General features: G+C 37.8%; 1 protein-coding gene and 1 long non-coding RNA gene across 2 annotated transcripts; both read left to right on the forward strand.

Moving 5' to 3' along the window:
• Window positions 1-977: 977 nt before the first annotated feature.
• On the forward strand, window positions 978-27,718 carry LOC130101304 (mitogen-activated protein kinase kinase kinase 20). Its single transcript, XM_056266975.1, has 12 exons — window positions 978-1,135; window positions 7,714-7,894; window positions 9,315-9,402; window positions 12,388-12,489; window positions 12,590-12,655; window positions 12,742-12,770; window positions 15,824-15,961; window positions 16,615-16,701; window positions 19,416-19,490; window positions 20,405-20,511; window positions 21,565-21,706; window positions 27,328-27,718. Exons 1-12 carry the CDS (start codon window positions 1,065-1,067, stop codon window positions 27,673-27,675), a joined length of 1,434 nt encoding a protein of 477 aa, XP_056122950.1. The 5' UTR covers window positions 978-1,064; the 3' UTR covers window positions 27,676-27,718.
• Window positions 5,672-6,413, forward strand: LOC130101305 (uncharacterized). Its single transcript, XR_008808968.1, has 2 exons — window positions 5,672-5,750; window positions 6,224-6,413. It is a non-coding gene; the product is annotated as an uncharacterized LOC130101305 (long non-coding RNA).
• Window positions 27,719-27,808: the final 90 nt, after the last annotated feature.

The following is a 27,808-nucleotide window of genomic DNA, read 5'->3' on the forward strand; positions in this document are numbered from 1 at the left end:
GGACTATTTTTTACCACTGGTAAAATTGTGTGCTAGTAACTTACATTACCTCTCGCCATAGCCTGTAGCATTGATGTCATTTTGTATATTGAGTTATATATGTATATTTTTGGGTTGGACCCATTTTGCTAAGTTATCATAATCGGTCTGAGAAGGCCTTTGTTTTTTCTCATCCTGCCTTTTGGAAAGTGAGACGCTGTGTGTGTGTGTGTAGGGCACTTATTTTCTTTTAAGAAAATGTCCATGCCTACCTTGTAAATAGTATAATCTAAATAAATGTACCGTTGAACACTTTCTGTCGGTGTGATTGCACTTCTCACTCGCCTTTATGTCTTCTGTCTTTTTTCTGTTTTGCTCTTATTTCTTTGGGAAGAAAAAGGATTAGTTCACCTAAAATGGAAATTCTGTCATCATTTACTCCCCCTCATGTATTTCAAAACATGTATGGCTTTAATTCATCAGAGGAACACAAACAGAGTTTAACAGATTTTAAACAGTTTAAAAGAATTTTCATTTTTGGGTGAACTAACGTTGTATGCTTAACAGAACAATAGTTCATGTATATTCAAATGCTACATTAAAAAGAATAGACATATTGCCACATGACTGGGCTGGTGGAAAGTTTTGCAGGTACAGATTCATTCATTTGCATTTTCATGTTTTATACCCTGTCGCTGTCTGTCTGTCCGTGTAGAGGCGCTATTGTCATCAAATTTGTGACAGTATCAATGCTCAAGAACTGACGAATTCTACTATGGTAAATATAGGTTTAATGAATATTAATTAGGTAACGTGCCGACTGCCTATTACGCCATTGGCTGAAGTGCCAGTGGGTGGGCGCTAATCTGACGAATAAACGAATCGCAGTTTGACTCATGAATATTAATTAGGATACGCATTAGACGCTCCAATGTGTTTACCACGTAAAGTCTTTTTGTCGTAGTTAATATTCATAAGCCAATCCTTTACCGTAGTAGGATTCATAATTTGTCCACTGGTCCAAAGCGAGTGTCCTCTTATGGAAGTGCAGTAACACGAGACAATGAGGCTCCGCATATTATCTTATGACTGGGATTGTTCAGAGAGCGACAGGCCAGCGCGTTTCACCGGACCGCACGGAAAACACGACTAACAGGTAGGAAAGCACGCTTTTACATTTTAATCAGAATACACGTTATGCTATGTATGTGTTAAAAATAAATATAACATTATTGGAGAGAGTTTTAACTCTGCGGCTGATCTCGTGTTTGACGACTTCAGGAGAATGTGACATAATGTCTGTCACTTAGCCCATGTTTTTGCTTTCCAAAATCTCCACAAGTATTCCAAAAAGTCTCCAGAACAGTGTTGAGCATGTTACTTAAAAAAAGTAATTAGTTATAGTTACTAGTTACTTCTCACAAATAGTAACTGAGTTCGTAACTGAGTTACATCATTATAAAAGTAACTAATTACCAGAGAAAGTAACTATTGCGTTACTTAAAAAAATAAAATAAATCAAATAGGCCTATGTCAAATAATTTGGATGCCCCCAGTATTAAATATGTTAAATTAATGAAATGGACACTTAATAGTGTAGATTAGTGTTCAATGTTTTATAATAATAATTTATTCTATTTTAATGTTGCTGTGGGACAATGTGAGAGACGCCTATTAAATTCAATATATTATTCTAAATATTAGCATTACTATGGTAGAACAATAAAACATTATAGATGGTTTACTTAATATCGCACAGACCCCAACTGGCCAACAAATAAGTTTAAAAATAAATTATGCTTCTTAAGAAATGTACCAAAAATGAATAAATAATAATAAAAAATATACATACTCTTTGTGCATATTAAAATGATAAAACTGTTACACAACTTCACAACTAGTAGACATACTGTAGCCTGAGTATTTTCTTCCTAACAAAAGTAAACAGTTTAACAAGTGCTCTCTCAATATAATACTGAACAATTTACCAAAAAAAAATATAATACTAAAATATAATATTTTGGGGGTTTATTTTTATAACCTATAGCGAACGTCATCATCAGAGGTTATTTAAGCCAAATTCTAGACATGTTTGCCGCACGTGTTTACAACCGGTCAAACAAAGATGTTTTCTGTGAATGTTCCCTGCAGGTTATTTTCGGGTTTATTTTATAACCTAAACAGAACGTTACCTGACGGTAATTTTTTTGATTTTATTTGTATAACCATGTAAATTAATTAACGTTGCAGATATGTGTCATTTATTTATAAACAAACTATATAATGCTCGGACACCCTCGGTCTCTCTTGCGCAACTGTTGAGCGCGCTCTCGGACACACTCGGTCTCTCTCGCGCATTGAGCGCGCTCGCGCCAATCGCTTCGCTTTTGTCCACTCCGGCGCCTCATAAACACACACACACACACACACACACACACACACACCAGAGAAAAAAACTTTGCAGGTCCTATGGCGGAGAGAGAGCCTACTCGGATGAAAGCCGCTTCAGTGAGTTCAATTATAGTAACGCCACATTTTTTTTTGTCAGTAACGGTAACTGCGTTGTAACGGGGGAAACAGTAATTCGTTTGATTACTCGTTACTGAAAAAGATAACGCCGTTAGTAACGCCGTTTATTTATAACGCCGTTATTCCCATCACTGCTCCAGAATGATTTAAAAGTATTCCAAACTCTTCCAAAGTAACATTAAGTGAACATGAAATGGTGGTGAATTAAAAGTAGGCTAATAAACTTAAGAGCAACAACAACAACAAAATTTACAAATTGCTTTACACAGAACAAATGCATATGGACACAGACGATGAAATACTATAAATGAATGTTTTATCTGAAAGTATATTCTTTGCACAGTTAATATTTTAAACATTAGGATGTTGTTTTTAGCAATAAATCAAGTCAGAGGTATGAATGAGCTGTTTCTAGTTAAGAATAGTCGAACGTGTGACACACTTGCCTTCTGTTGGCCCCTGATGTCACAGCCAGGGGCCACAGAGATGATATGCGGGTTGTTTTTAGCGACTGGGCGCTCTTTAAGTGATAGATACTGTGTGCGGGACGGGTATAGGCGGTATATAGCTTGTTCTCTCTACACCGGGGAAACCAATCTGAGGTTAGGTCATAGATTTCAGGAAAGAGTGACGCATGTACTAGTAATGCATAAGATACCAGACCCCCATTTCCACTAACTACAACTACATCAGAGTTTACTACATTAGAGGTGAAAGAAAACATGAGGCTGGTGGGAAAGAATTCCATGAACATTAATTTATACACGTGCACTCCTGGATTTGGAAAAACGATCAAATACAGACACATTCAGCCGGTGTTTGTTGCAAACTGTTGCAGCACACTTTATGGTTATTTGACATGACAGCTCAAGCAGTAACAGATATCCTGCAGTGGGATTTATAAATATTTGAAACAACATTTTTTTTCTTATTCTTGCACTCATGTAGCTTTTATAACCCCACTGAGAGACTACAAGGAAAATTTGTACTTATAAAAAATTTGCAGGACTTTTTTAAGTCAACTGCAAAAAAAACAACGAATATACTTCTAATAAAAATGGTTCTAATCAGTACCGGATTAGGGTTCTTGTAACAACTTGTAACAATAATAGAAGCCTTTTTGGTGCTGAATAGAACAGTTTTCATAAAGAACCATGTTTTGAAAGTGGTGTTTAGAACCTTAATGGTGTTATAAAGAACATTTCTGAACAGTTTATTTTAGCGTGTGTGTGTGTGTGTGTGTGTGTGTGTGTATATATATATATATATATATATATATATATAAGCAATCAGACTTGCAACTGTTGCTTGGTGAATAGTGATATAGTAAAAATCCCACACACTTCCATTGATTGTAAGGTTCATGACCTCAGAATATAATAGAGCAGTCGAAACCCTGTATGGCCCCCGTCATAATCGGAATATCATAGACATGGGAAATCTTGGAAAAATAATCAGGCCGACTCCAACATTGTGACAGAAAGTTCTTGACAAGCAACATGAGTTATATATATCCATATCCATTTTTTTGGCTCCCTAGTTCTTCATGGCTGCCTGCAATTGTCAGTGCAAAAACACCTCAACAAGTGCTGAACTTCCTGTCTTCTCCAGTTTTCAGTTCAATAAACCACAGTTCAGAGTTTCCAGAGCATTGTTAAATTTGATTATGGATTATAGTTCAAAATTATAGTCAGATGGTTACATTTCCCCTATTTATTATTATATTCTTCTGGTGTAGCCTAGAAATCTAGACGCACCCTAGCGGCAGCAACATTTATTTTGCAGCCATTGTGGTCTAGCAACTCTCCGTTGGCTTTCGAGCTGGAAAAACCAAACTCTGGTCAGGCCAATCACATCGTGTATACAGTTGGTGGGCGGGCTTAACATAATGACGGCAGAGTTGTGACGGTTCCGTGTGATTTCCCTGCTACTTGAAAACAAAGAAGATGTTGCTGCTGCTGGCGAACAGCGGTCTTTCAAATCAGCTTTGGCCGTCACTCTGGAGGACTTAAGAGAAGTTAAGAGAACGTCACTTAAGTCATTCTTAAAAAAGTAAGATGTGTTCAGAGTTTTGACGACCGGATACCCTGGTGTGAAAACGCATGGGACTCACTAATCCACAGCCGTTCGTTGCTCTGGTTGGTTGTGGCGCTATCCTATTGCGTGTGCAGAGGATTTTGAAAGACAACCGTTTATCCCGCCCCTCGGATTAAGGCATGCCAATGGTGTGTTCCCTGACCTAACATCTTGATGTGGGTCTGGCTTGCCAGGCTACTTCTGGTGTATATTTGTAGGATGTTTTTTACTTTGTGTAAATAGCAATCCCTACTCTCTATTTTAACAGTAATCCAAAACATTACAGTAGTTGTTTTCATCCCCCAACCTCTCTATTCTGTCTATTGTTGTGTTCTCATAAAGCCTGTAAAGTAGTGTAGACAAAAGTGGCAGGAGTCCTTTTGCAGATGTAGCAGAATACACTGAAGGACTGAAGGCAGATACAAGCCAAGTCATCCTGCAGTTATGTGAGCATGTTAGCATTATTACACTTCTGGTTCCATCGTCCTCAAGTCAGTGAGTTTTTTCGGATGAGTTCTTGTTTAAATGCCTGAAATAAAGGTGGTGAACACAAGCTCAAGACATTTTCACCTTTTATTCTACGACATAAAATACACCAGTAATACTCCACTTGTGATTTAAAAAAGAAAAAAGCTTTTACTAATAAGTCACTAATAAGTGGTTAAATGTGACTACATCGGCGGTCATTATACATCAGCACATCGAACAGGAAAACTCAACACACAGCTTCATTGATTCAAACTCTTAATAGTGGCGATGCTGAAGTCATGGTGTAGTTTGTTTAGCCTATATCTTAAAGTCACCATGAATTCAAAATTGACAATTCTTTTTTTTTATGGAATATTCTAGTCTTTATTTATTTATTTATTTTATATCAAGTACAGGAACTTGCTACTGCAATACATACACCAATATGCTGCTGAAAGACATATGGCTTCAGCACAAATAGCATATATAAAAATAATTACCCGTGGTAGATATATACAGGTGGCGCTGGGGAAGGTGGAGGCTTTCAGAAGAACTCTGAAAGCGCGCAGCAAACTGTTATAGTAAACGCCAGAGGCGGACAGAGTACTGAGCTTCATTACTTGAGTAAAAGTACAGATAGCCCTTGCTAAATTTTACTCAAGTACAAGTAAAACTACTACAGTCAGATGTCTACTTAAGTAAAAGTAGTCAAGTCAAGTCATCTTCATTTATATAGCGCTTTTAACAATGGACATTGTTTCAAAGCAGCTTTACAGAGATAAACATGCAATTTACGGTAACAGAGATTGTTTTGGCTTTATAGCGATTTTTGAATAATGTTATTTCCAGCTAAAGTTGGTTTTGATTGATTCACTTCCAGCAAAATTATCGTTTGTTATTACATTAGGGGCCACTAAGACGACGGCGTTCTCTCTAAACAGACTTTAAATGCGAACCTGTGACCTGATGGTGTTCACATGCGCATTAAAAATGTATTTTATAGTTATATTCGTTTGAATATGTGTGCGCAGGTTTGTAATTTCCCTACAAACCATGCCTAAACAAACTACTTCTTGCCTATAAATTTGATACAGAATTTTATTTTATCACTTCGGGGTACACGAACCGGATTTTCAACAATGCTTTATCTGTAGAGTGGGAAAGGGATCAGGGAAAAGTACTGAAGTACTTGTTTTTAAAAGTACTTGAGTATCAAGAGTACATTTTCTAAATATTGCATTACTACTGCCACAGTGCTTACATTTATGTACAGAAACGTCCTACATGGAGTTATGAAAAATGTTAATGTTAATACCTTGGAGAATGTAAAAGGAATTGAAAGTAAAATCAAGTCATTTTCATCTTTTTACCATGTTGCTTTAATCCGCAAGTTGGAGGATGAATTTTTGTAGGCGGTGATGAAGGTCTGTTTTGGTAAACACAGCAAACTCTTTTAGCGAAAACTATCATTAACTTGTTCAGAAAATTGAAATAGTCTGGCGAGGTGGGGCCACGGGTTGGCACATTCCCGGGATGGACCTGCTGTGTCTTCATCCATTGTTTCGTCCATGGTTTCGTCTCTTATCTAAATCTGACCATGGAGTTGACTTTGGCGGAAAGCTGAAGGTGATTGATGATAGGCTGTCCCAATCAGTGGCGTCTGCACAATCCAATCACGTTTGAGAGGGAAACAACAAATTGAGGGTGTCCGAGATTTTTCTTTTTTCCTTTTTTTTTTTTTTAGAAGAAGTAACGGGTACTCAAGGTTATGGATAGAAATGTAGCGGAGTAAAGAGTACAATATTTGCGTCTCAAATGTACTTGAGTAAAGTCATGAGTACTCCCCAAAAATGATACTTGAGTAAAGTACAGATCCCTCAAAATTGTACTTAAGGACTGTACTCAAGTAAATGTACTCTGTTACTGTCCGGCTCTGGTAAACGCTAACCAGCTATTTAAATGTTGAGCAGCCAGCTCATTGGCTGCAGATGTGATGTGAACATCCAAAGTTTCATGACAGAACTTGGTATGTATATGTTATCATAGTATTTAGTAATATTTTGAATTGGATTTTATTTTTATATTTTCAGTTTTCATTTTATGTGTAGTAATTTTGATATGTACTTTTGACTTAGACATTTTTATTAGTTTTTTTATTATTATTATTTAATAAATAAGCAGTCTTCATATAATGTACATATGTATTGACACACTTATTGATCACTGTAGATTAGTTGTGTGATCACCAGCATGAGGTATGTTTTGCATGCTGGGCCGAACATGGTATGCTGGTCACCAGCATGGGAAGCAGGAGTGCGGTTTGATCTGCTACACCAGCTCATTTTTGCTTGAGTGCAGCATGACTCTCCTGACCTGATCCACCTGTTCTAACCAGCATAAACCAACATGGAATTCCTGCTGATTTATGCTGGATTTCTCAGTGTAGGGTTCCCTGTAAGGCCCGCTCATATAAGAGGTTTGTATCAACAAAACTAAACAAAAACTTGGAAGAGTAAATAAAAACTCCAGGCGAACAAATCCAGATCAGCAAAAAGGAACATTGCAAACTGAAAAAATAGTTAACTCTGGATGTTTTTTAATTAAAGACCAAATCTATAGTTTTTATCATCCTTATATTTGTCTGTCTCTCTCTTTCTACAGCCACAGTGAATGTCAGTATGAGATGTCGTCCCTCAGTGCTAGCTTCGTTCAGATCCGCTTCGATGACATCCGCTTTTATGAGAACTGCGGTGGTGGGAGTTTTGGGAGTGTGTATCGGGCACACTGGATCTCACAGGACAAAGAAGTGGCTGTCAAAAAACTGTTGAAAATTGATGATGAGGTTAGTTCAGATGAATTTATTGTCATTTTAGCTTCTTATTTTTATTTGAGCTCAAATGACCCAACTCAAGTCAATAGGCTTTATGCACAGCTGCACTACTTCCTGAACTTCAGCCAGCTCCTTTGTTTCCTGTCTGCCATTATTGGACAAACTGATTAATCCAGGTGTGCCTGATTATTGTTACTGAGGCCAGGCACACCTGGATTAATCAGTTTGTCCAATAATGGCAGACAGGAAACAAAGGAGCTGGCTAAAGTTCAGGAAGTAGTGCAGCTGTGCATAAAGCCAATTGTATTTGTACAGCGCTTTATACAATACACATTGTTTCAAAGCAGCTTTAAAGAAAATCATGATGTTAATGTTTATAATATCTTAATATCTTCTACCTTATAGTTAGCAAATTAGAGCTGGACGATAATATAGTTTACATTTTGTGACAATATAAACAATCAAGCAATTGAGATTTGCTATTTTGATAAATCTACAGTCTGTTATCAGCAACATTCACACACACCGCATCAGAATATGGTTGTCAGGCCTGTTTGAAATGCTAAATGCAATTGTGTTCAAGCACAGTCCAGTTTGTTTTGAAAGTGAAAATGTGCGTACTATGCAACAGAATATGCAAAAAGCAATACATCAAATCAGCAGGATTTCCGAATACTCACTATTCATGAAACGTAAGGCGAACAATACCAGACGACATCCTGCATCCATTGAGTTTTTAACATGCTATTGCTAATGTAACCCCTCCAGTTCCACTCACGATCTTACTAGCTGGCCTCCGTTGCACTAGCATCATGTATACAGAAGATACATTGGTCAAAAAGTAAATTCTTTATCAAATTTAGTACATAATCCAAATGTTCAGGAATTTGGACGCAGCCTGTGTGAATGTAGCCATTGTTACATCATTTCCTGTCTTCCATCGATCCATCAGACTTGTTTATTTGCATGAGAGCGGGGGAGTGTAAGGATCTACAGTTTTCCATGACCGTCTCTCTTTTTTCCCCATCATCTCTCCCCCGCCTTTCTCTATTTCTCTTTGTCTAAAGTCAATTTGATATACTGTAAGTGTAAAATGTAGCATCTTAATGTGGGTTTGCAGGCGGTGTGTGTTACTGTCAGTGTTAATGCATGCTCAGCAGCACTGCCAGAGTCTGTTCCACTGTTTACTGGAGTTTAGCAGCTTTCCTGGCTGATGCCATTCAGTTCGAGTCCCAGCGGACATGTCCCACAATACTGCTAATGGCTCCATGTTCACGTACATTTCTAGTGTAATATTTGACCTCGACATACTGTAATGAAAAAATAGTTTTATGACATTGATGCAGCACTCATTTGAGCCTCAGTGTTTGACCGCAGTCTGGTGACTTTCACCTCGGCATCTGTTTTTTTTTCTTTTCTTCACCTCGTCCAGGCTGAGATTCTGAGTGTCCTGAGCCACAAAAATATTATTCAGTTCTACGGAGCCATGCTGGAAACACCCAACTATGGCATTGTCACAGGTAATAATTAAATGTTTCAGTTTCATAACCAAACCAAACCTGTTTCACCAACAAATGTTTTATTGCTCTTAAAATGCTCATGACAATTTTTTAAAATGTTTTTGAAAGTGTCATTTATTTGATCAAAAACAGATATATTGTGAAATATTATTACAATTTAAATAAGTGTTTTCTATTTGAATATATTTAAAAATGTAATTTATTCCTTAGATGGCAAAACTGAATTTTCCAGTCTTCAGTGTCACATGATCCTTCAGAAATCATCTTTCTAATATGATAATTTGCTGCCCAAGAAACATTTTTTTATTATTATCAATGTTGAAAACAGTTGTGCTGCTTCATATTTTTGTGGAAACTGTGATACTACCTTTTAAAAGTTTCGGGTAAGTAAGATTATGGGCTAAGTGACAGTAAAGAAATGTGTAAAGTTACAATTCAATACATCCATTCAATTCTGCTGTATATTCATCAAAGAATCCTGAAAACAAGTATCACAGTTTCACCAAAAAATATTAAGAAGCAAAAATAGTTTTTAACATTGATAATAATAAGAGCCATTATCAATAATTGAGCACCATTAATAATTGGGCACTAAATCATCATATCAGAATGATCTCTGAAGGATCATGTGACACTGAAGACTGGAGTTATGATGCTGAAAATTCAGCTTTACCTTCGAAGGAAGAAATTGCATTTTAAAGCTGCAGTCTGTAGCTTTTTTGGGTTAAAAATTATTATTAAAGTAAATGTAGTCACGCAATGCTGATGTTGAACATTAACAACTTGAGAACAAAGTATAATTTGCACGGTTTTACGTGATATGATAAGCGATTGTTAGATGTAATCAGCGCGATTTACTGCAATGATTTTTTTCCCTTAGTTGGTCAGAACAAAAGTGGATGTTACTTGTTCAGATTAAATTTTCCGGTGAAAATTATATTACTGTTTTACTGTATTTTTGATCAGATAAATTCAGCCTTGGTGAGCTGGTGAGACTTCTTTCAAAAACATTAAAAAATCTAATTTATTCCAAGCATTTGACTGCTAGTGTATTTCTCTCAGTTATCGTTGAGATCTTGTCTACAACTTTTGTGAGAGGCAAGAGTTGTAAGAAGTCGTCTCCATTTGTTCTCCATTTCATCTCATTGCTGTCTTAGAGAAATAGATAAGATATTATAGAGATCTCCTTTGTGATTAGTCTTTCGTAAGGGATGCTATGATATCCCAAAAATGTAATACTGCCGTGCTTTGTGTGTAATCTGAGTGTGAGGAGAGTTCATAAAGAGGACACACGCACACTTAAACGCTTACACAGTTGTCTTGCCATTTTTTTAAACATCCTATTGTGATCTTTGTCTCCAGGGATGTAAATGTGCTTATGAGCAGATTTATGTGGCCTAATCATTTCTCGAGAGCATGTCTTTCAGCGGCTCTTCAGAGCGCTTGGTCAGCTGGGTATTCAGTAAATCTAACGTTTGTGCATGCTGTCATCTTCTAACTCCTGCTGCCAGCATCCGCTCCATGTGTGTGTGTGTGTGTGTGCAAATGGGAAACCCTGAGTCTGCTAAGCTGTGTTTGACTTCACTCGAGGGTTGGTGATAGATGATCTCATGTGTTGATTGACATCTCGACATGAGACTAGATTTTTGCTTGTTCAGCCTGCCTCTCTCACTCCTTGTCACTTCTCTATATGTAAAATTGGTTACAATAGATATGTTTCCATCCAAAGTTGCGAATTAAACTGGTGCGCAAAATTGGAATATCGCATAAAGCATTTGCAAATAAAGCGGCATTTCCATCCCATGTGTTCAGGAGAACATAATCAGCACTTACTGGGTGATTGGCGCAAAATATCTGTAATGATAATGGAAGTTTCTGGAATCGGGGAAGAAACTGTGGCTCTTTTTTTCCTTCATTATAAATAACAAAAAAAGCAATAAATGCATTTGAATGCCTGGTGTTTGTGAACGCAATCATGAGAGACGCTTCTGGGAGGTCATTAAACTAAATCATTTTGATGACAGGCTTTGGTTCAGGCATTTCAGAATGATCAAATCAACATTTGAGATGCTGTGCAATGAAATTGTCACAAAGTCACGTGAGTTTTTGTTGTGCATCAAGGGATTTATTTGTTAAATGTGTCTCCATCATAGTTTGCGCATGACACCTCAATTGAGTGCATACATTTTTTATGTGCATTTTTAGAATTTATTTGCATCATGTCGTTTCGATCCAGCGTTTTTTATGCGATATCTCAAAATGCGCATAAAAATAGGTGGTTGGATACATAGCTAATGACAAGCAATACACATTCATAAATGTTTAATAATTACACTAGCGTTCAAAAAGTTTGTGGTCAGTATGATTTTGTTTTTAAAGAAATTAATACTTTTATTGAGCAATGTATATGCTCAACATATATATATAAATGTTACAAAAGATTTCTATTTAAAAAAATGCTGGGTTTTTTTTACTTTCTATTTATCAAAGAATTCTAAAAAAAATGTATCACGGTATCCCCAACAATATTAAGCAGCACAACTGTTTTAAACATTGATCATAATAATAAGGAATGTATCTTGAGCAGAAAATCAGCATTCTAAAAAAGATCATGTGACGCTGAAGACTGGAGTAATTAACCGGAGAATAAATTACATTATAAAATATAATAAAAATAAAAACATATTTTACAAAAGTAGATTTTTTGTTTTACTGTATTTTTGTTTCAAATAAATGCAGCCTTAGTGAGCATAAGATACTTCTTTAGAAAACCAACTTTTAGTGTATATGAGGTCTACTTTTTTCTTAAAACACTACTTCAAAATTTACTGTGAAACTGGATTTTTTACATATTTTTTTATATTTTTATATTTTGGCATCCATATAACAATAGAATTATTTAGCTTTCACCTGCGATATATATCAGCTCCACAACATTTAGTTGACACATGTGATGATATGTATATGTGTGTGTTTGTGTTGTAGAATATGCCAGCAGAGGATCATTGTATGAATATTTGTCCAGTGCTGACAGTGAGGAGATGGATATGGGTCAAGTAATGACCTGGGCGATGGAAATTGCTAAAGGTATGTGTCTGTATGAATACATGTGTTTATGTAATGAGCTCAGCTCAGTCACATTTTCCTTATGAGCTAATGGCTGATACTGTGATTTGTTTCCCTGTAGGAATGCATTATTTACATGCCGAGGCCCCTGTGAAAGTCATTCATAGGGACCTGAAGTCAAGAAATGGTACGTTTTTAGCTGTGATGTGAGCAATTTCACAAGCAAAACATGATTATTACATACCAATGACTATTTTCTTTTCTCTCTATTAGTCGTGTTAACAGCAGACAATGTATTAAAGGTGTGTTTCCTGTTTTTTTTTTTATTCACATTCATATACACTGAACAAAATTATAAACGCAACACTTTTGTTTTGCCCCCATTTTTCATGAGCTGAACTCAAAGATCTAAGACCTTTTCTATGTACACAAAAGGCCTATTTCTCTCAAATATTGTCCACAAATCTGTCTAAATCTGTGTTAGTGAGCACTTCTCCTTTGCCGAGATAATCCATCCACCTCACAGGTGTGGCAGTATCAAGATGCTGATTAGACAGCATGATTATTGCACAGGTGTGCCTTAGGCTGGCCACAATAAAAGGCCACTCTAAAATGTGCAGTTTTACTGTATTGGGTATCTGGTCGTTATCTGGAGTGAAAAAAACAGTCAGTATCTGGTGTGACCACCATTTGCCTCACGCAGTGCAACACATCTCCTTCGCATTGAGTTGATCAGGTTGTTGATTGTGGCCTGTGGAATGTTGGTCCACTCCTCTTCAATGGCTGTGCGAAGTTGCTGGATATTGGCAGGACCTGGAACACGCTGTCTATACGCCGATCCAGAGCATCCTAAACATGCTCAATGGGTGACATGTCCGGTGAGTATGCTGGCCATGCAAGAGCTGGGATGTTTTCAGCTTCCAGGAATTGTGTACAGATCCTTGCAACATGGGGCCGTGCATTATCATGCTGCAACATGAGGTGATGGTCGTGGATGAATGGCACAACAATGGGCCTCAGGATCTCGTCACGGTATCTCTGTGCATTCAAAATGCCATCAATAAAATGCACCTGTGTTCGTTATCCATAACATACGCCCAGGGCCGTCGCTAGTGGGGTGAAAGGTGGTGACAATTATAGGGGCCCCCGCTGCCCAGGGGGCCCCACAAAATCCAGCAGTTATACTATTTAGGCCCCTGTTGTATGAATAATTCTAATATTTATGTTAGTTGTATGCCTGAGATTTAAATGAAAACCACAAAAACGTGCAATTTGGGTAAATATTTTTCCAAATATCTGCTTCTCTTACCTCCATAAAAATGGTTTAGTCCGACCTAAAGTATTTATTAATTATTCAGTCAGAGTCAGTGACAAACATCAGATGGACCCAATAAAATTGTAAGTCCCACCCCAGCTCGTGAACAGAACCAATCAGAGTTGAGGCGGCAGCCTGAAGATAACGATGAACTTGGTGGAAGAGCAGGAGACTGACTGACTGAAAAATGTCGGGGAAAAGAAAACATAAATCAGGTACCAGAAATGCCAGGAAAAGACGGAGAGGGAGGCAAGGAGAGTGGTTGTATCCCAGTCGATCAAGACGTTCTTAAAGACCGGTTATATATTGTTATTTCGCTGGGAATTAGAAAACTTCCGTCTACAGTCTGCCGTGTACAGTCATTTTTTATTATCGGTGCGCGCCGCAATCGACCTTTTTACACTATTGTAAATAGAGTTTTAAAAAAATTACACGAGTCACGACGCATTGCATTATGCATTTGACCTGCCGGCTGATGATATTTAAAACATCGAGAAAACACGAATGCAACACACTGCACTTGGATGAATAATTGTATTCGCTTTATTTAATAATATTACCAGTTCCATATTATCTTTATTAAAAAATAAGGCAATAAATGGTTTCATTTTTTTAATTAGACTGCATTCTTGTCAATTTCTAAATGTTTACTTTTTGATTTATGAATTATAACAGACTGATTGGGGGGAAAAAATATTACTTTTTAAAAATTGGTTTTATTATTATTTAACAATTTCTTGCTTTTTGTTAGTTTTTATTAGTTGTCATTTTTATATAAACATTTAACTTTTAAAATAAAGGTTTTACAACAACATCACCATCTTCTGTTATATGTAGGTCTCCATGTTCATCTATTGTACAGTATATGATATTGGTGGAGGGTGGTGGGGGCCCACATCAATATTTTTTCAGGGGGCCCCGAATCCAATAGCTACGTCCCTGCATACGCCTGCCCATACCATAACCCCACCGCCACCATGGGCCGCTCGATCCACAACGTTGACATCAGCAAACCTCTCACCCACACGACGCCTTACACGCTGTCTGCCATCTGCCCTGTACAGTGAAAACCGGGATTCATACGTAAAGAGAACACCTCTTCAAAGTGCCAGACGCCATCGAATGTGAGCATTTGCCCACTCAAGTCGGTTACGACGACGAACTGCAGTCAGGTCGAGACCCCGATGAGGACGGCGAGCATGCAGATAAGCTTCCCTGAGACGGTTTCTGACAGTTTGTGCAGAAATTCTTTGGCTATGCAAACCGATTGTTGCAGCAGCTGTCCGGGTGGCTGGTCTCAGACGATCTTGGAGGTGAAGATCCTGGATGTGGAGGTCCTGGGCTGGTGTGGTTACACGTGTTCTGCATATGTGAGGCCGGTTGGATGTACTGCCAAATTCTCTGAAATGCCTTTGGAGACGGCTTATGGTAGAGAAATTAACATTCAATTCACGGGCAACAGCTCTGGTGGACATTCCTGCAGTCAGCATGAATGAATGTGTTTAGGATGCTCTGGATCGGCGTATACGACAGCGTGTTCCGGGTCCTGCCAATATCCAATAACATTGCACAGCCATTGAAGAGGAGTGGACCAACATTTCACAGGCCACAATCAACAACCTTTTTTTTCTTTTATTCGGGGGGGGTGTCCCCCCCCCCCATACAGTAAAACTGCACATTTTAGAGTGGCCTTTTATTGTGGCCAGCCTAAGGCACACCTGTGCAATAATCATGCTGTCTAATCAGCATCTTGATATTGCCACACCTGTGAGGTGGATGGATTATCTCGGCAAAGGAGAAGTGCTCACTAACACAGATTTAGACAGATTTGTGAACAATATTTTAGAGAAATAGGCCTTTTGCGTACATAGAAAAAGTCTTAGATCTTTGAGTTCAGCTCATGAAAAATGGGGGCAAAAACAAAAGTGTTGAGTTTATCATTTTGTTCAGTGTATATTTATATATATAAAATCTAGGATTTAAACTGTGCCCAAAATATCAATGTGACTGTCACTGCATAATGCATTTTGTCTGTGTCAGATCTGTGATTTTGGAGCTTCTAAGTTGGTTTCTCACACAACACACATGTCTCTTGTGGGGACATTCCCTTGGATGGCCCCTGAAGTGATCCAGAGTCTACCCGTCTCAGAAACCTGTGACACCTACTCATACGGCGTGGTCAGTACTCATATTTATACATGAATGAGTGTGTGATCAAGTTTTTTTGAATGATCAAGTGTCATGGTTTCCACAAAAATATCAAGCAAAATAAATATTAAACTGTTTTCAACATTGAAAAGAAAGAAATTTAATTTGATCACCAAATCAGCATTATTAGAATGATTTCTGAAGGATCAAGACACTGAAGACTGGAGTAATGCTGAAAATTCATCTATTCCCATCACAAGAATAAATTAAATTTTTTTTTTTTTTTTTTATTACAGTGTAGCTCTTTTCCATATATACTGAAAACATAAAATGTCCACATATTGTGTAGCTGAAAGGGACAAAAAAACATAAAACTAGTCTATATAACTATATTATACTGTATAGCATATTGTATTTTAGAATTAGAATCAGTCTAAAGTCATTAAACTTATTTAAATGATTGTTCGTGCAAGGATATATACACAAGGCTGTGTGTCTATGTATGTTTGACTGTCTAAATGAATTATTTCAAGCACAGTCTGCATAACCTCCATTCCAAGTGTTGTTCACCCCATATATGCTTGTGTTGTGAAATATGCCCGCTTTGTTTTGTTTTTTTCTTTGCAGAGAGCAATGGCAGGACGTATGGACATTTATTGTCTAATTTGTGGTTGGTCTTGCAGGTTCTGTGGGAGATGTTGACCAGAGAAGTGCCATTTAAAGGTTTTGAGGGTTTGCAGGTGGCCTGGTTGGTGGTGGAAAAACATGAGGTACTGCACAGTATCCCACAATCCCTCAGTGTTCTTAAGAGACGAATGTTAATACTGTAGAACCACCACATGAATCAATGTTTACAATGTTAGTGTAGTTATATATTGCTGTTAAAGTGTGCCAGTTTTCCTATGAATATATGTCCGTGTCATACATTGTTGATGTCCTGGAAGACTCTTTCCTTGGCTTTGTTCCAAGACCTAGTGAACTGCCCTCTGCCCTACATAGACAGCTGCATCCTAACTAGAATAGAACCTCATAAACAGGCCCATATGAAATCTGTCCCCACAGAACTCAGAATTCCAGAATTTGAGCTGTAATTCACACATCTCCCTTGTTTTTTAATGCATCACATTTTGCCTGATTTGATCATGCAATCAACTACAAATAGGAGTGTGGTACTCTCAGATCCATTTAAAACATGGGATGTGCTCCGGAGTGACCATTACAGTCACCGTAGATTTCATTAGAGTTTGTCATTAGCATGCTGCTAAGCTAATGACACAATACTCAGAGAGCATAAAAATACATAACACATAAATGTCGAACAAACTAGTCCACCTTAATTAGACTGAACTACTTTAAGCAATACTTTTCAATACTAAATACTAAGAGTTCCTTTCACTGGAACTAAGGGGCCACGCCCAACCCCTAAAAAACAACCCCACACCATAATCCCCCCTCCACCAAACTTTACACTTGGCATAATGCATTCATGCAAGTACCGTTCTCCTGGAAACCGCCAAACCCAGACTCGTCCATTGGATTGCCAGACAGAGAAGCGTGATTCGTCACTCCATAGAACACGTCTCCACTGCTCTAGAGTCCAGTGGCGGCGTGCTTTACACCACTGCATCCGACGCTTTGCATTGCACTTGCTGATGTAAGGCTTGGATGCAGCTGCTCGCCATGGAAACCCATTCCATTAAGCTCTCTTACGCACTGTTCTTGAGCTAATATGAAGGCCACATGAAGTTTGGAGGTCTGTAGCTATTGACTGCAGAAAGTTAACTACTTTTGCGCACTCTGCGCCTCAGCATGCGCTGACCCCGCTCTGTGATTTTAAGTGGTAGTGGCCTACCACTTCGTGGCTGAGTTGCTGTTCCCAATTGCTTCCACTTTGTTATAATACCAATTACAGTTGACCGTGGAATATTTACCAGTGAGGAAATTTCACGAATAGACTTACACAGGTGGCAACCTATCACAGTACCACACTTGAATTCACTGAGCTCCTTAGAGCGATCCATTCTTTCACAAATGTTTGTGGAAGCAGTCCGCATGCCTAGGTGCTTGATTTTATACAACTGTGGCCATGAAAGTGATTGGAACACCTGAATTCAAGGATTTGGAGGGGTGTCCCAATACTTTTGGCAATATAGTGTATGTCAGAAGAGCTTTTTAGCAAATATTTATTAAACATTCAGTCTCCTCCACTGACCAGTTTGTAAAATGTAAATATGTAAACTAAACAAATGTAAACATATGCGTCATGGCACTGCGTGCTGTGAGCAAGGTATTTTCGAATCCGATTGAGAAAATGGTTGAATTTAAGTTTTGACATGCTTAATTTTTTCCTATAGATCGGATTATTTCAGGTCTACACCACCCCTTCCAATCCATTTGAAATTTAATTTGGAGGTGTTTACATTAAGGGTTCAGTTCGATTCCCCATCGCATTCCTCACAAATGCTATATGTGATGCTTCCCAAGAATTTTGGCTTAAAGAATGTATTTTAGAAGGTTAATTACGCTGATTAAGTTTTCAAACTTTGCATCTAGATCACATCTAATGATAACGTTTTGGAACTGTTGTGTTTTATGTTCATCTTATGGGTAATGGAACAGTATGATCATGGATTCCATTGCTTGCTTTAGTTGGATATTTATAGCAAACTGATCTAAAGGCTTCACTCTGTGCGTGTTTGAGAACCCCTTACAACTTTTATTGAGCGCTAGCATAAGATATATTGCAGTTCTCTTTATGCGTTTCTACCGTGATGCCATCAGATTAGACCACAGTGGTTTTAGTGCTGTAGGGGGACAGTCAGGAAACCTTTTTAGATAAACATCCCAGCCTGAGACAGAGAGGAAGGGAGAAAGTACTTATAAGAGAAAATGTTGGCGAAGGGTAGTGGGAGAGGTCAAACGATGGATGAAAAGATATTTTCGTTTATGTTAAATTCCCTGAGGGAAGGAGCAGTTTCCATTCTCTCGTGGGCTCTTGATTATGTGGTGTGCTAATACAGTTTGTCCGAAATACCGGTAATACTGTGTGCAATATATTTACTAGAGCTGGTTTTCTATTGGACGAGCCACTTTGACAGTATTACATTCCTACATGTGTGGCTTATCAAAAAAAAAGTCTCCATTACAGCTTCTCTCCTCACATGCTCTTAAAGTTCCATTATCTTGAGTGTGAACTCAATTTTATCACTTCGTAGTGTAAACAGCACCCATGTAAAAGCTCTTTGTTAATCCTTATATACCAGTTATGATATATCAGACTCTTTGAACATGGAGATATACGCTTCATTTGACTTGTGATGTAAACTTAGCCCAGAGGAGCGCTTTGCAGCAGTTGTGTTGGGAGCTTAAGCTGGACTCGTGCTAAAATTAGGATTTTATGTAATGGCTGCTATAATGGGTTTTTGAAATGGATTCTAATGTGTGTGCATGTGTCTGTGGTATTTGTGTGGGTTATGTGTTCCAGAGGCCGACCATTCCCAGCAGCTGTCCCGCCAGCTTTGCAGACCTGATGAGATGTTGCTGGATTGCAGAGCCCAAGGTATTTGGTGGGACTGAGACGAAATGTAATACATACAGTATGATGCTCAGGATCACTAGAAACTCTTAATATAATTAGTCATTCAGCGGGTGCTTTTATCCAAAGAGACTGACAAGTGAGGAACATCTGTTCAAATGATGTCTTAGGGATTTTCACAACAAATCAAGATTTTAAAATGAAACTGCATCTTTGTCTTTTGACAAAATGACTTAATCTTCACATCAAGTCCAAAATAACATGGCCTACTGCATGAATCAGGCAGGTTGTTCTTTTTTTAGAGAGTGGAGAATTAGTGTATTTCTTTCAAGGAAAGGTGAAAATAATATGTGAACAGTTTCATTGCAATTTTTTGCTGTTGTTGCAAACTATGCAATTTATTCTCAGTTCAGTGTACACAGGTCTTAAAGAGGCTATATTATGCCCTTTTACAAAGTCTTGATTTTGTTTTTGGCGTCTACTAGAATAGGTTATCATGCTCAAATGTAAAACAACAAAACACATTATTTTTCACATATTTGACATTGTTGCAGCTCCTCTCTTCCCAGTCTGTCAGTAACGTTCTGTTTAGTTCCTGTCTCTATGAAGCCCCTCCTTTTGAAAAGAGCAATGTGCTTTGATTGGCCGGCTGAACCAGTGTGTTAGTCAACCATTTCGGAAATGTCACACCCTTTACCATAACCACAAGTTTTAACACACTATTAGCGCAACTCAATCAGGCCTCGCCCCTTTGAGCAGGATTTATTTAAATGGGGAAAATTATGACGTGTTTGTTCCCAAAAAGAAACAATTTGAGACAGGATGAGTTTATAATTATAAGGCTTGGAAACAAACATACTTTTGAGTTAGCTGCTGTATTACATAATTAATGTGCTAATTAAAGAATTACCTTAATAAATGCGCTCTGTCATCTCCAGGAAAGGCCACAGTTCAAACAGGTCCTGAGCACCCTAGAGACCATGAAAAATGACAGCAAACTGCCAGACCAGTGCAACTCCTTCTTACATAACAAAGCGGAGTGGAGGTACGTACAGTCCACAATTCGTTGGCAACTTTTTTTGTTCTGAAGTGTTCAATAAAAAAAAAAAAAGTATTTAAAAATGTAAACATTAAGAGTTGTTTTATTTGTTCACAATTAAGGTTATAATTGTCAAATAAATCAAAATAAAGTTGCCAAATGATGTTAAATAGTTGCACATGACACAAGCTTGATTCACATGTACTCGTATCCTAACTCTAAAAAGTGTATACTTTGGGCACATATAACAATCAATAGCCAATTTTACACAACCCACAAAAATGAAAACCAGGTTTGGCATAAACTGTATAAGAGCCATGAACAATGTGGAAATTACTGAAGAAAATGATTTCAACTATCCGTTGATTTGTAAAAACTAGCAAAGCAAGTGTTTATGTACACTTATGAGGTATTTTGGAGTTTAAAAGCAGAAATATGAAGCTTGTATAATTCTGAAATTATTATAATTATTTTAACTTGTATTGAACTTTGCACTTGCTTTTAAACATTTGTAAGTAGCAAGACTAGGTTTTGTTTCTATAGAGGGACAAGTTGCAAGATAAAGACACAAATGGAGGAAACAAACACCATGAGTGCTGGACTTCAGCAGAGCTGCAGTGCATGAAGGGAGAAATGAACTGAGGAATGGAAAAAGAGAGCGAGTGGGGAGGAAGAGGGAGGGTGAGACATTCTGGAAACGCTCCTCATGAGAGTGGTAGAGAAATCAATTCTAGCAGGAGGAAGGTTTTGAGAGTGTGTGTGGAGAGGTTTTGGCAGGGGCTGATATGGCTTTTGAGGGCAGAGGGGTTGAGGAGGGGGGTGGGGAGAATTCTGGCCTTCCTTCACATACTGGTTTATAAATAGCCACACTAAAGACTTGTGTGGGGGGTTTTATTGTTTAGCGTACAGTGCCACCTACTGGCACAGAGAGAAATTGCAGACAATTGTGAGGTTTTTTTAGGTCAAAGATGCATTTTGGTGTAATAACAAAATGATTATTCTCTATTTTTATGCATAGGTTAAATGTGTTGTTAAATCGTCCTGTCTTCTGTCTGTAAGGTGTGAGATAGAGGAGACGCTGGAACGCTTGAAGCAGCTGGAGAGAGAGTTGAGCTGTAAGGAGCAAGAGCTGGCGGAAAGAGAAAGAAGACTGACAGAGTGGGAAAACAGACTCATGGAAAGATCCCGATCCTGCACTCCTGTAAGCCTTCACCATTCTGTGTTCAAAATAACTACTCATTCTGCAACCACACTTTAGTGCTTACTATGTACTACATAGTACGGTATATAATATTGCTATCCAGAAGGGGTGAGTTTGAGAATCCTCATTATTACCATTATTATATTACAATTCTGTTTGATGACACTAGTGAACACTTTTATGAAGTTTGTCAAAAATGTAATACAAATAATGATAATGTGGATTCACAATTATTCTGTAATTGGACCGACAAACCGATCCAAAACTCCATTGATTGGGCCAGATGCTGGTCTGGATGTTTAAATAGTGTCACGGTGTTTATACTTTCTGATGGAAATCCACCTATGAATGACTTATTTGTCTCTGCATGTTAATCTGAGATAGGATAAAGAAGAAATGACACAGTACACACTATGATTTTAATCAGGAGTTTTATATGATACCCCATACAATACAATGCTCAGTAAGTTGCTGACATTGTCGTGTTTTCACATGACCTGCAGCACTCCTAAAATGTAGGAAGTCACAAAAGAGTAGTGCAACTTTAACAAAGACTGGATCAAACAAAACTTTTCTTTTGTGTGCAGCATTAGTGGTAGTGTGCTTTGACTGTGTTGTGGGAATTTTGGCAGACATAGTAGGTCATGTGCACAGAGAAAATCTGCATAATACAGTATCATGCCCTTGTGAGAAAGAAGCATACTTTTAAAAAAGAAATAATATACTTTATTGAAATGTTTGTTTTCAGACACTGCATATTAATTGCCATTAAATTAAAATGTATTCGATTTTTGAGTAGGACTTAAAGGGATACTCCACTTTTTTTGGAAATAGGCCCATTTTACAACTCCCCCAGAGTTAAACTGTTGAGTTTTACCATTTTTGAATCCATTCAGCCGATCTCCGGTTCTGGCAGTACCACTTTTAGCATAGCTTAGCATACATCATTGAAGTGGACAAGACCATTAGCATTTCTAAAAAAAAAAATGACCAAAGAGTTTCGATATTTTTCCTATTTAAAACTTGACTCTTCTGTAGTTACATCGTGCACTAAGAAACTTTTATACTCTCATTCATGCATAATAATCAAGAAACTTTACTGCCGTACCATGAGAGCAGCAGGCGTAGTGATATGACGCAGCGCCTGAAAATAGCAAGGGGGTAATACATCGACCGGAAGTTGAAGCCGGCCGGGTACCGCCATCTTGTAGCAGAACTTCACTTGCGTTAGCATTCCCATTGACTCCCATTCATTTTGGCGTCACTTTGACAGCGAATAACTTTACATCTGTGGCGTTTAAAGACTCCATTTGTCCATTATTTATTTCTAAAGAAACACGACAATGTATAAAGGGCTCCATTACCTCCTATGTTACATTATGGCCCCGTAGAAACAGTTTTTGTAAAAATAGGCTAACGATTGCGTCATAACCACTCGACTCTCTGTCGCGCTGTACAGAAATTACCGTACAGACAGGAGGAGAAGCTCGCAGGCAATCGGGGGGACGTCCCGTCAAGGGAGAAGCCCATAGATAATGAGTCCATAAAAGCAACGGAATACTTACTCCTGCTCACTCACGATAAAGAACTCTTTGCTCAAGTTCCCCGTCTCTGCAAGATTAACGTTGGCCATTTTCACGCACAGCTACAAGAAGATTAACGTCTGTCAGACAGGTTGCTCACGTCATCAAGCTTAGTTTGAGTCGGTTTGAGTCTGCGCGTCAGGAACGGAAGTGCTCAAAAAACGCTAAAAATGGGCTTCAACTGTCTCAACTGAGTTCCAATGAGATGGCTCTGTCCACTTCTTATACTGTCTATGGAAAATAGGCTACCTTCCGTCAACACAACGGAACTATTTTCAGGCGCTGCGTCATATCATTACGCCTGCTGCTCTCATGGTACGGCAGTAAAGTTTCTTGATTATTACGCAGGAATGAGAGTATAGTTCCTAGCCATATCACCCTAGAAAATCGCAACTTTACATTTTCCGTCGGTCTTAGTGCACGATGTAACTACAGGAGAGTCTAGTTTTAAATAGGAAAAATATCGAAACTCTTTGGTCATTTTTTGGGGGGGAGTTGTAAAATGAGCCTATTTCCAAAAAAAGTGGAGTATCCCTTTAAATACCTGTCTTTGAAATATTGAAATATTGAAACTTTTATTGTATTTAAATATATATGTAATTGCACATTAGTAATGATGAACTTCTAATTTGGTAAATATAAAATATTAACTTTAAATGTAGTATCGAATAACACATTACAGTTAAAATTACAATCATGTACTTTGCATGTGCTTTAGAATGTTAGTCAAGTCACATTTATTTATATAGGGCCTTTTACAATACAGATTGTTTCAAAGCAGCTTTACAGAGATAACAGGAAAATAATGCAACAAACTTTGTTTCCAGAAGAAAATAGTGTCACTGTCCAGCTTAAGTAAGTTCAGGGATGTTTCATTTTTGTTGTAAAAAGTTATTAATTAATTTAGTTAATTTATATATATATATATAGCCGCTCTGGAGAAAACCGTGATGTCATCATCTAGCTCAGTTCAGTTCTCATATAATGGTGTCAATGCAGGCAGATCAATAATAGTGTTGAATATTAAATTAAATGTTAAATTTAATGTCCCCAACTAAGCAAGCCAAAAGCCAATGGGAAAAAAGGCGACAAAGACGACAGTGGCAAGGACCCAAAACTCCATCAGGTGACAGAATGGAGAAAAAAACCTTGGGAGAACCCAGACTCAGTCAAGATTAAAACAAGTGTACTACTTTAAAGCATGACAAAAGATTATTAATACATTTTTAAAGTGTACTTAGGAGTGATAAGAAACAGTCATGAAAGTGTATTCTAAGAAAAATGTACTCTCTTAAAGGGATAGTTCACCCAAAAATGAAAATTCTGTCAGTAATTACTCCCCCTCATGTTGTTCCAACCTCGTAAGACTTTCGTTCATCTTCGGAACACAAATTAAGATATTTTTGATTAAATCTGAGAGCTGGCTCACTCCTCCACAGGCTTCTATTGTAATTAAAACCTGCCGGCCCAGAAGGTTAGTAAAGACATCGTTAAAATAGTCCGAGTGACTACAGTGGCTCCACTATAAGTTTATCAAGCGACGAGAATACTTTTTGTGCGCAAAACCCCCCCAAAATAACGACTTTATTCAACTATTCATCTTCTTCTGTGTGGGCCTCTGAGTTCGTTCATGTAGTGTAACAGCGCAGCGCTTCTGTGTTGTACGTCACAGTGAGCCTATGTTCTCACGTCTCTGACAGGTTTCAATTACCTAGCAGCCTATGGAGGAGTGATCCAGCTCTCAGATTTAATCAAAAATATCTTAATTTGTGTTCCGAAGATGAACGAAAGTCTTACGGGGTTGGAACAACACGAGGGTGAGTAATTACTGACAGAATTTTCATTTTTGGGTGAACTATCCCTTTAAATAGCCTTTTATTTCATTAATACTATATTATCCGTTCTAAAGTATTTCTTTAGGTAGAAATGCTGTTTGTGAGTATCCCTGGTATCTCTAAAACTATTTTTTTTAATCTTTATCATGGAAAAATGAAATAATACCCTAGTGAAAAAAAACCTGTATTTAAAATACATTTATTTCATAATAAATAAACTACAAACCATTAATATATTTACAGACATATCGCTTGAGACTTACTGATATAAATATTATAATTAAACTTTATTTGTAGTACTTAATATTAAGCCTAAAATATGTTTTAATTCATAGATTTCATGTGACGTCACACAGTGGAGCGGCCGCCATTTGTAGGACCGAATTGCAACATGCCGTCTATCTGCTGTGCTGTAAACTGTGATAACAGCAAATCACAAAGATATGTTGAGAAATTAACGTTGACCTGGAAATTTAAATAAAAGTAAAATTAGCAAATTACAGGTTAGCTAGCTAAATTAAAACATGTAGTTTACAATTGGAACACTTACTCTCTATATACAACCTTATTCTAGACCGCTATCTATATTTACATTATAACCTTAGTTATACGTTTGGCTGAATTATGTTGTTGTTACCTGCTTCAGTATGCTAAACTACAGCTCACTGTTTCTGCCTTAATGCATTGTTTAAATTAATAGATTATTAGCTAACTGCATGATTTATATACATTGCTGAAATGCATAACTCGGACACTCTAAATTGTAATGTAGACACATGCATTTTCTAAAAAAGCTGCTTTGATTGTGAAAAGCGCTATACAAATAAATGAGAATTGAAAATAAAGGTGTCCAAACGTCACTGATAATACAAGAGATATGTGCTTTACCAACATTATTAGCAATTCAGTTCAGCGATGCTTTTATGTTCAGCGATTACTGGTGTAACGTTAATATTGCTTGATTAACAGAGTGCCACTTACCCTTCCTGTTATCAAGAAAATTTTCTTCATGGGGGCATTTAATACAACACTAAATCATAAATCAGATATACCTGTACAATAACATTACGATGTCCAGCAATCAATGTAAATAGTCCATTTAATTTAATTTGTTGTTTAATGAGATTCAAAATCCGACTATTTTACATATGTACTTTGATGGTCCAGTGGCGGAACTTTTGCCAAGCGTGTCAGAGGTTCTGGGTTCTAATCCGCCCTCGTACCCTTTTTTATTAAAAAACCCTTATTAAAATCGATTGTGTTTATCAGTGGTTGTATATCAGTCAGGAACACATGTGTGCATTTTATTTTGTGATTTCATTAAAGCGCGCGTCCGTGTGAAGACTGTGCGGTGTGCGCGAGTCACGTGAGAACACTGTTTCTGCACCACTGATCCAGAGTCAACAAGCACTTTGATCACTTGATTTAAAAAACAACACATTTCAGCGTGCTAGATCACCTCTTATTTTACTTTTATTTATGTGTATTGGTACATCCGTGCCGCGAGATGTTTCAAAAGTGGTGGGGACATGGAGAGGGATTGTGGACGAGGTAACGTTAGATGTAAATGTCAGCAAACGTAAAATTTGGCAAGTTTTTACTAGACTTTAGTGGAGTCAGCAGTTCGTTTAACAGTAAATACGGATCTATACCTAAAGTATCTATTTTATTTAAATACCGTTGCTTTTCATCTGTGCTATTTAAGTGTGCAACATCTTTCCGATCACCAGGGAGAGATTATGCGATTTAACGCAATGGTCCTAAAGATGGCGGCCACAACAAAAAAGTCACGTGACTGAAACCCATGAATATCACTATTAGTAAGGATCGTATGATCTTTGTATAATATGTAAGATATTTAAAGTGTACCTACAATCAAGTATATCTTTAGTTGGACCTCAGCACTATTTCTGGATAACTAAAGTGCATTAAGTACAAAATTAGTTGTTCCAATTTAGCAGACTTTAAGTATATATTTAGTATACTAAAAGTGCAATTGCATGATATTTATATTAAGTACATAAATATAAATGTATTTGTAGTATACTTAGTGTAAAATGTATTTCAAAAACATTTTAATATATTTTATTTTTCACTAGGGTATGAGCACTGTAGTATCCCATTAACCTAAATGTAAGTGTTCAAGCGCATTTCCACCATCTACAAACTTTTAATTGACCTCACGGTTTTGTTTTTTTTGCAGCTGTTTTCACATATTTCCCCCTTGGCAGCCACTCTCAGTGCCGAGTCCTTCTATGAGGCTCACATGGAGGAGAGCAATAGCTCGGAAGTCAGCTGTCAGATTTCATCAACCTGCAATAACGGGGATCTGGGCCAGGCCAGCCTACAGAAGCTCATGCTAGGATTCGGGGGCGTGTTTGACCTGGATATGAACATTCCCAGCGGTAACCTCGTCAGCCAATCAGGGATGCAGTTGAACATGCAAGCAAAAAAGAATTCCTCCAAGTCCTGCAGTGTCCGTGAGGGACGCAAACTGAACATGGCCATCACCATGGATGACTTTGGCTGGTCTGACGACGACAGCGATTAGTGGAGGGCGACACGGTACGATAGGGTGGGGTTAGATGGGGTCACAGCCGGAACGAGATGGGGTCACCGGAACGAGAGGCTGGGGTTAGATGGGGGCACAGCCGGAACGAGAGGGTGGGGTTAGATGGGGGCAC

The sequence above is a fragment of the Rhinichthys klamathensis genome, unplaced genomic scaffold (genome assembly GCF_029890125.1).
Source record: "Rhinichthys klamathensis goyatoka isolate OS25496 unplaced genomic scaffold, OSU_Roscu_1.1 h1tg000254l_1, whole genome shotgun sequence".
In the NCBI taxonomy this organism is placed as follows: domain Eukaryota; kingdom Metazoa; phylum Chordata; class Actinopteri; order Cypriniformes; family Leuciscidae; genus Rhinichthys; species Rhinichthys klamathensis.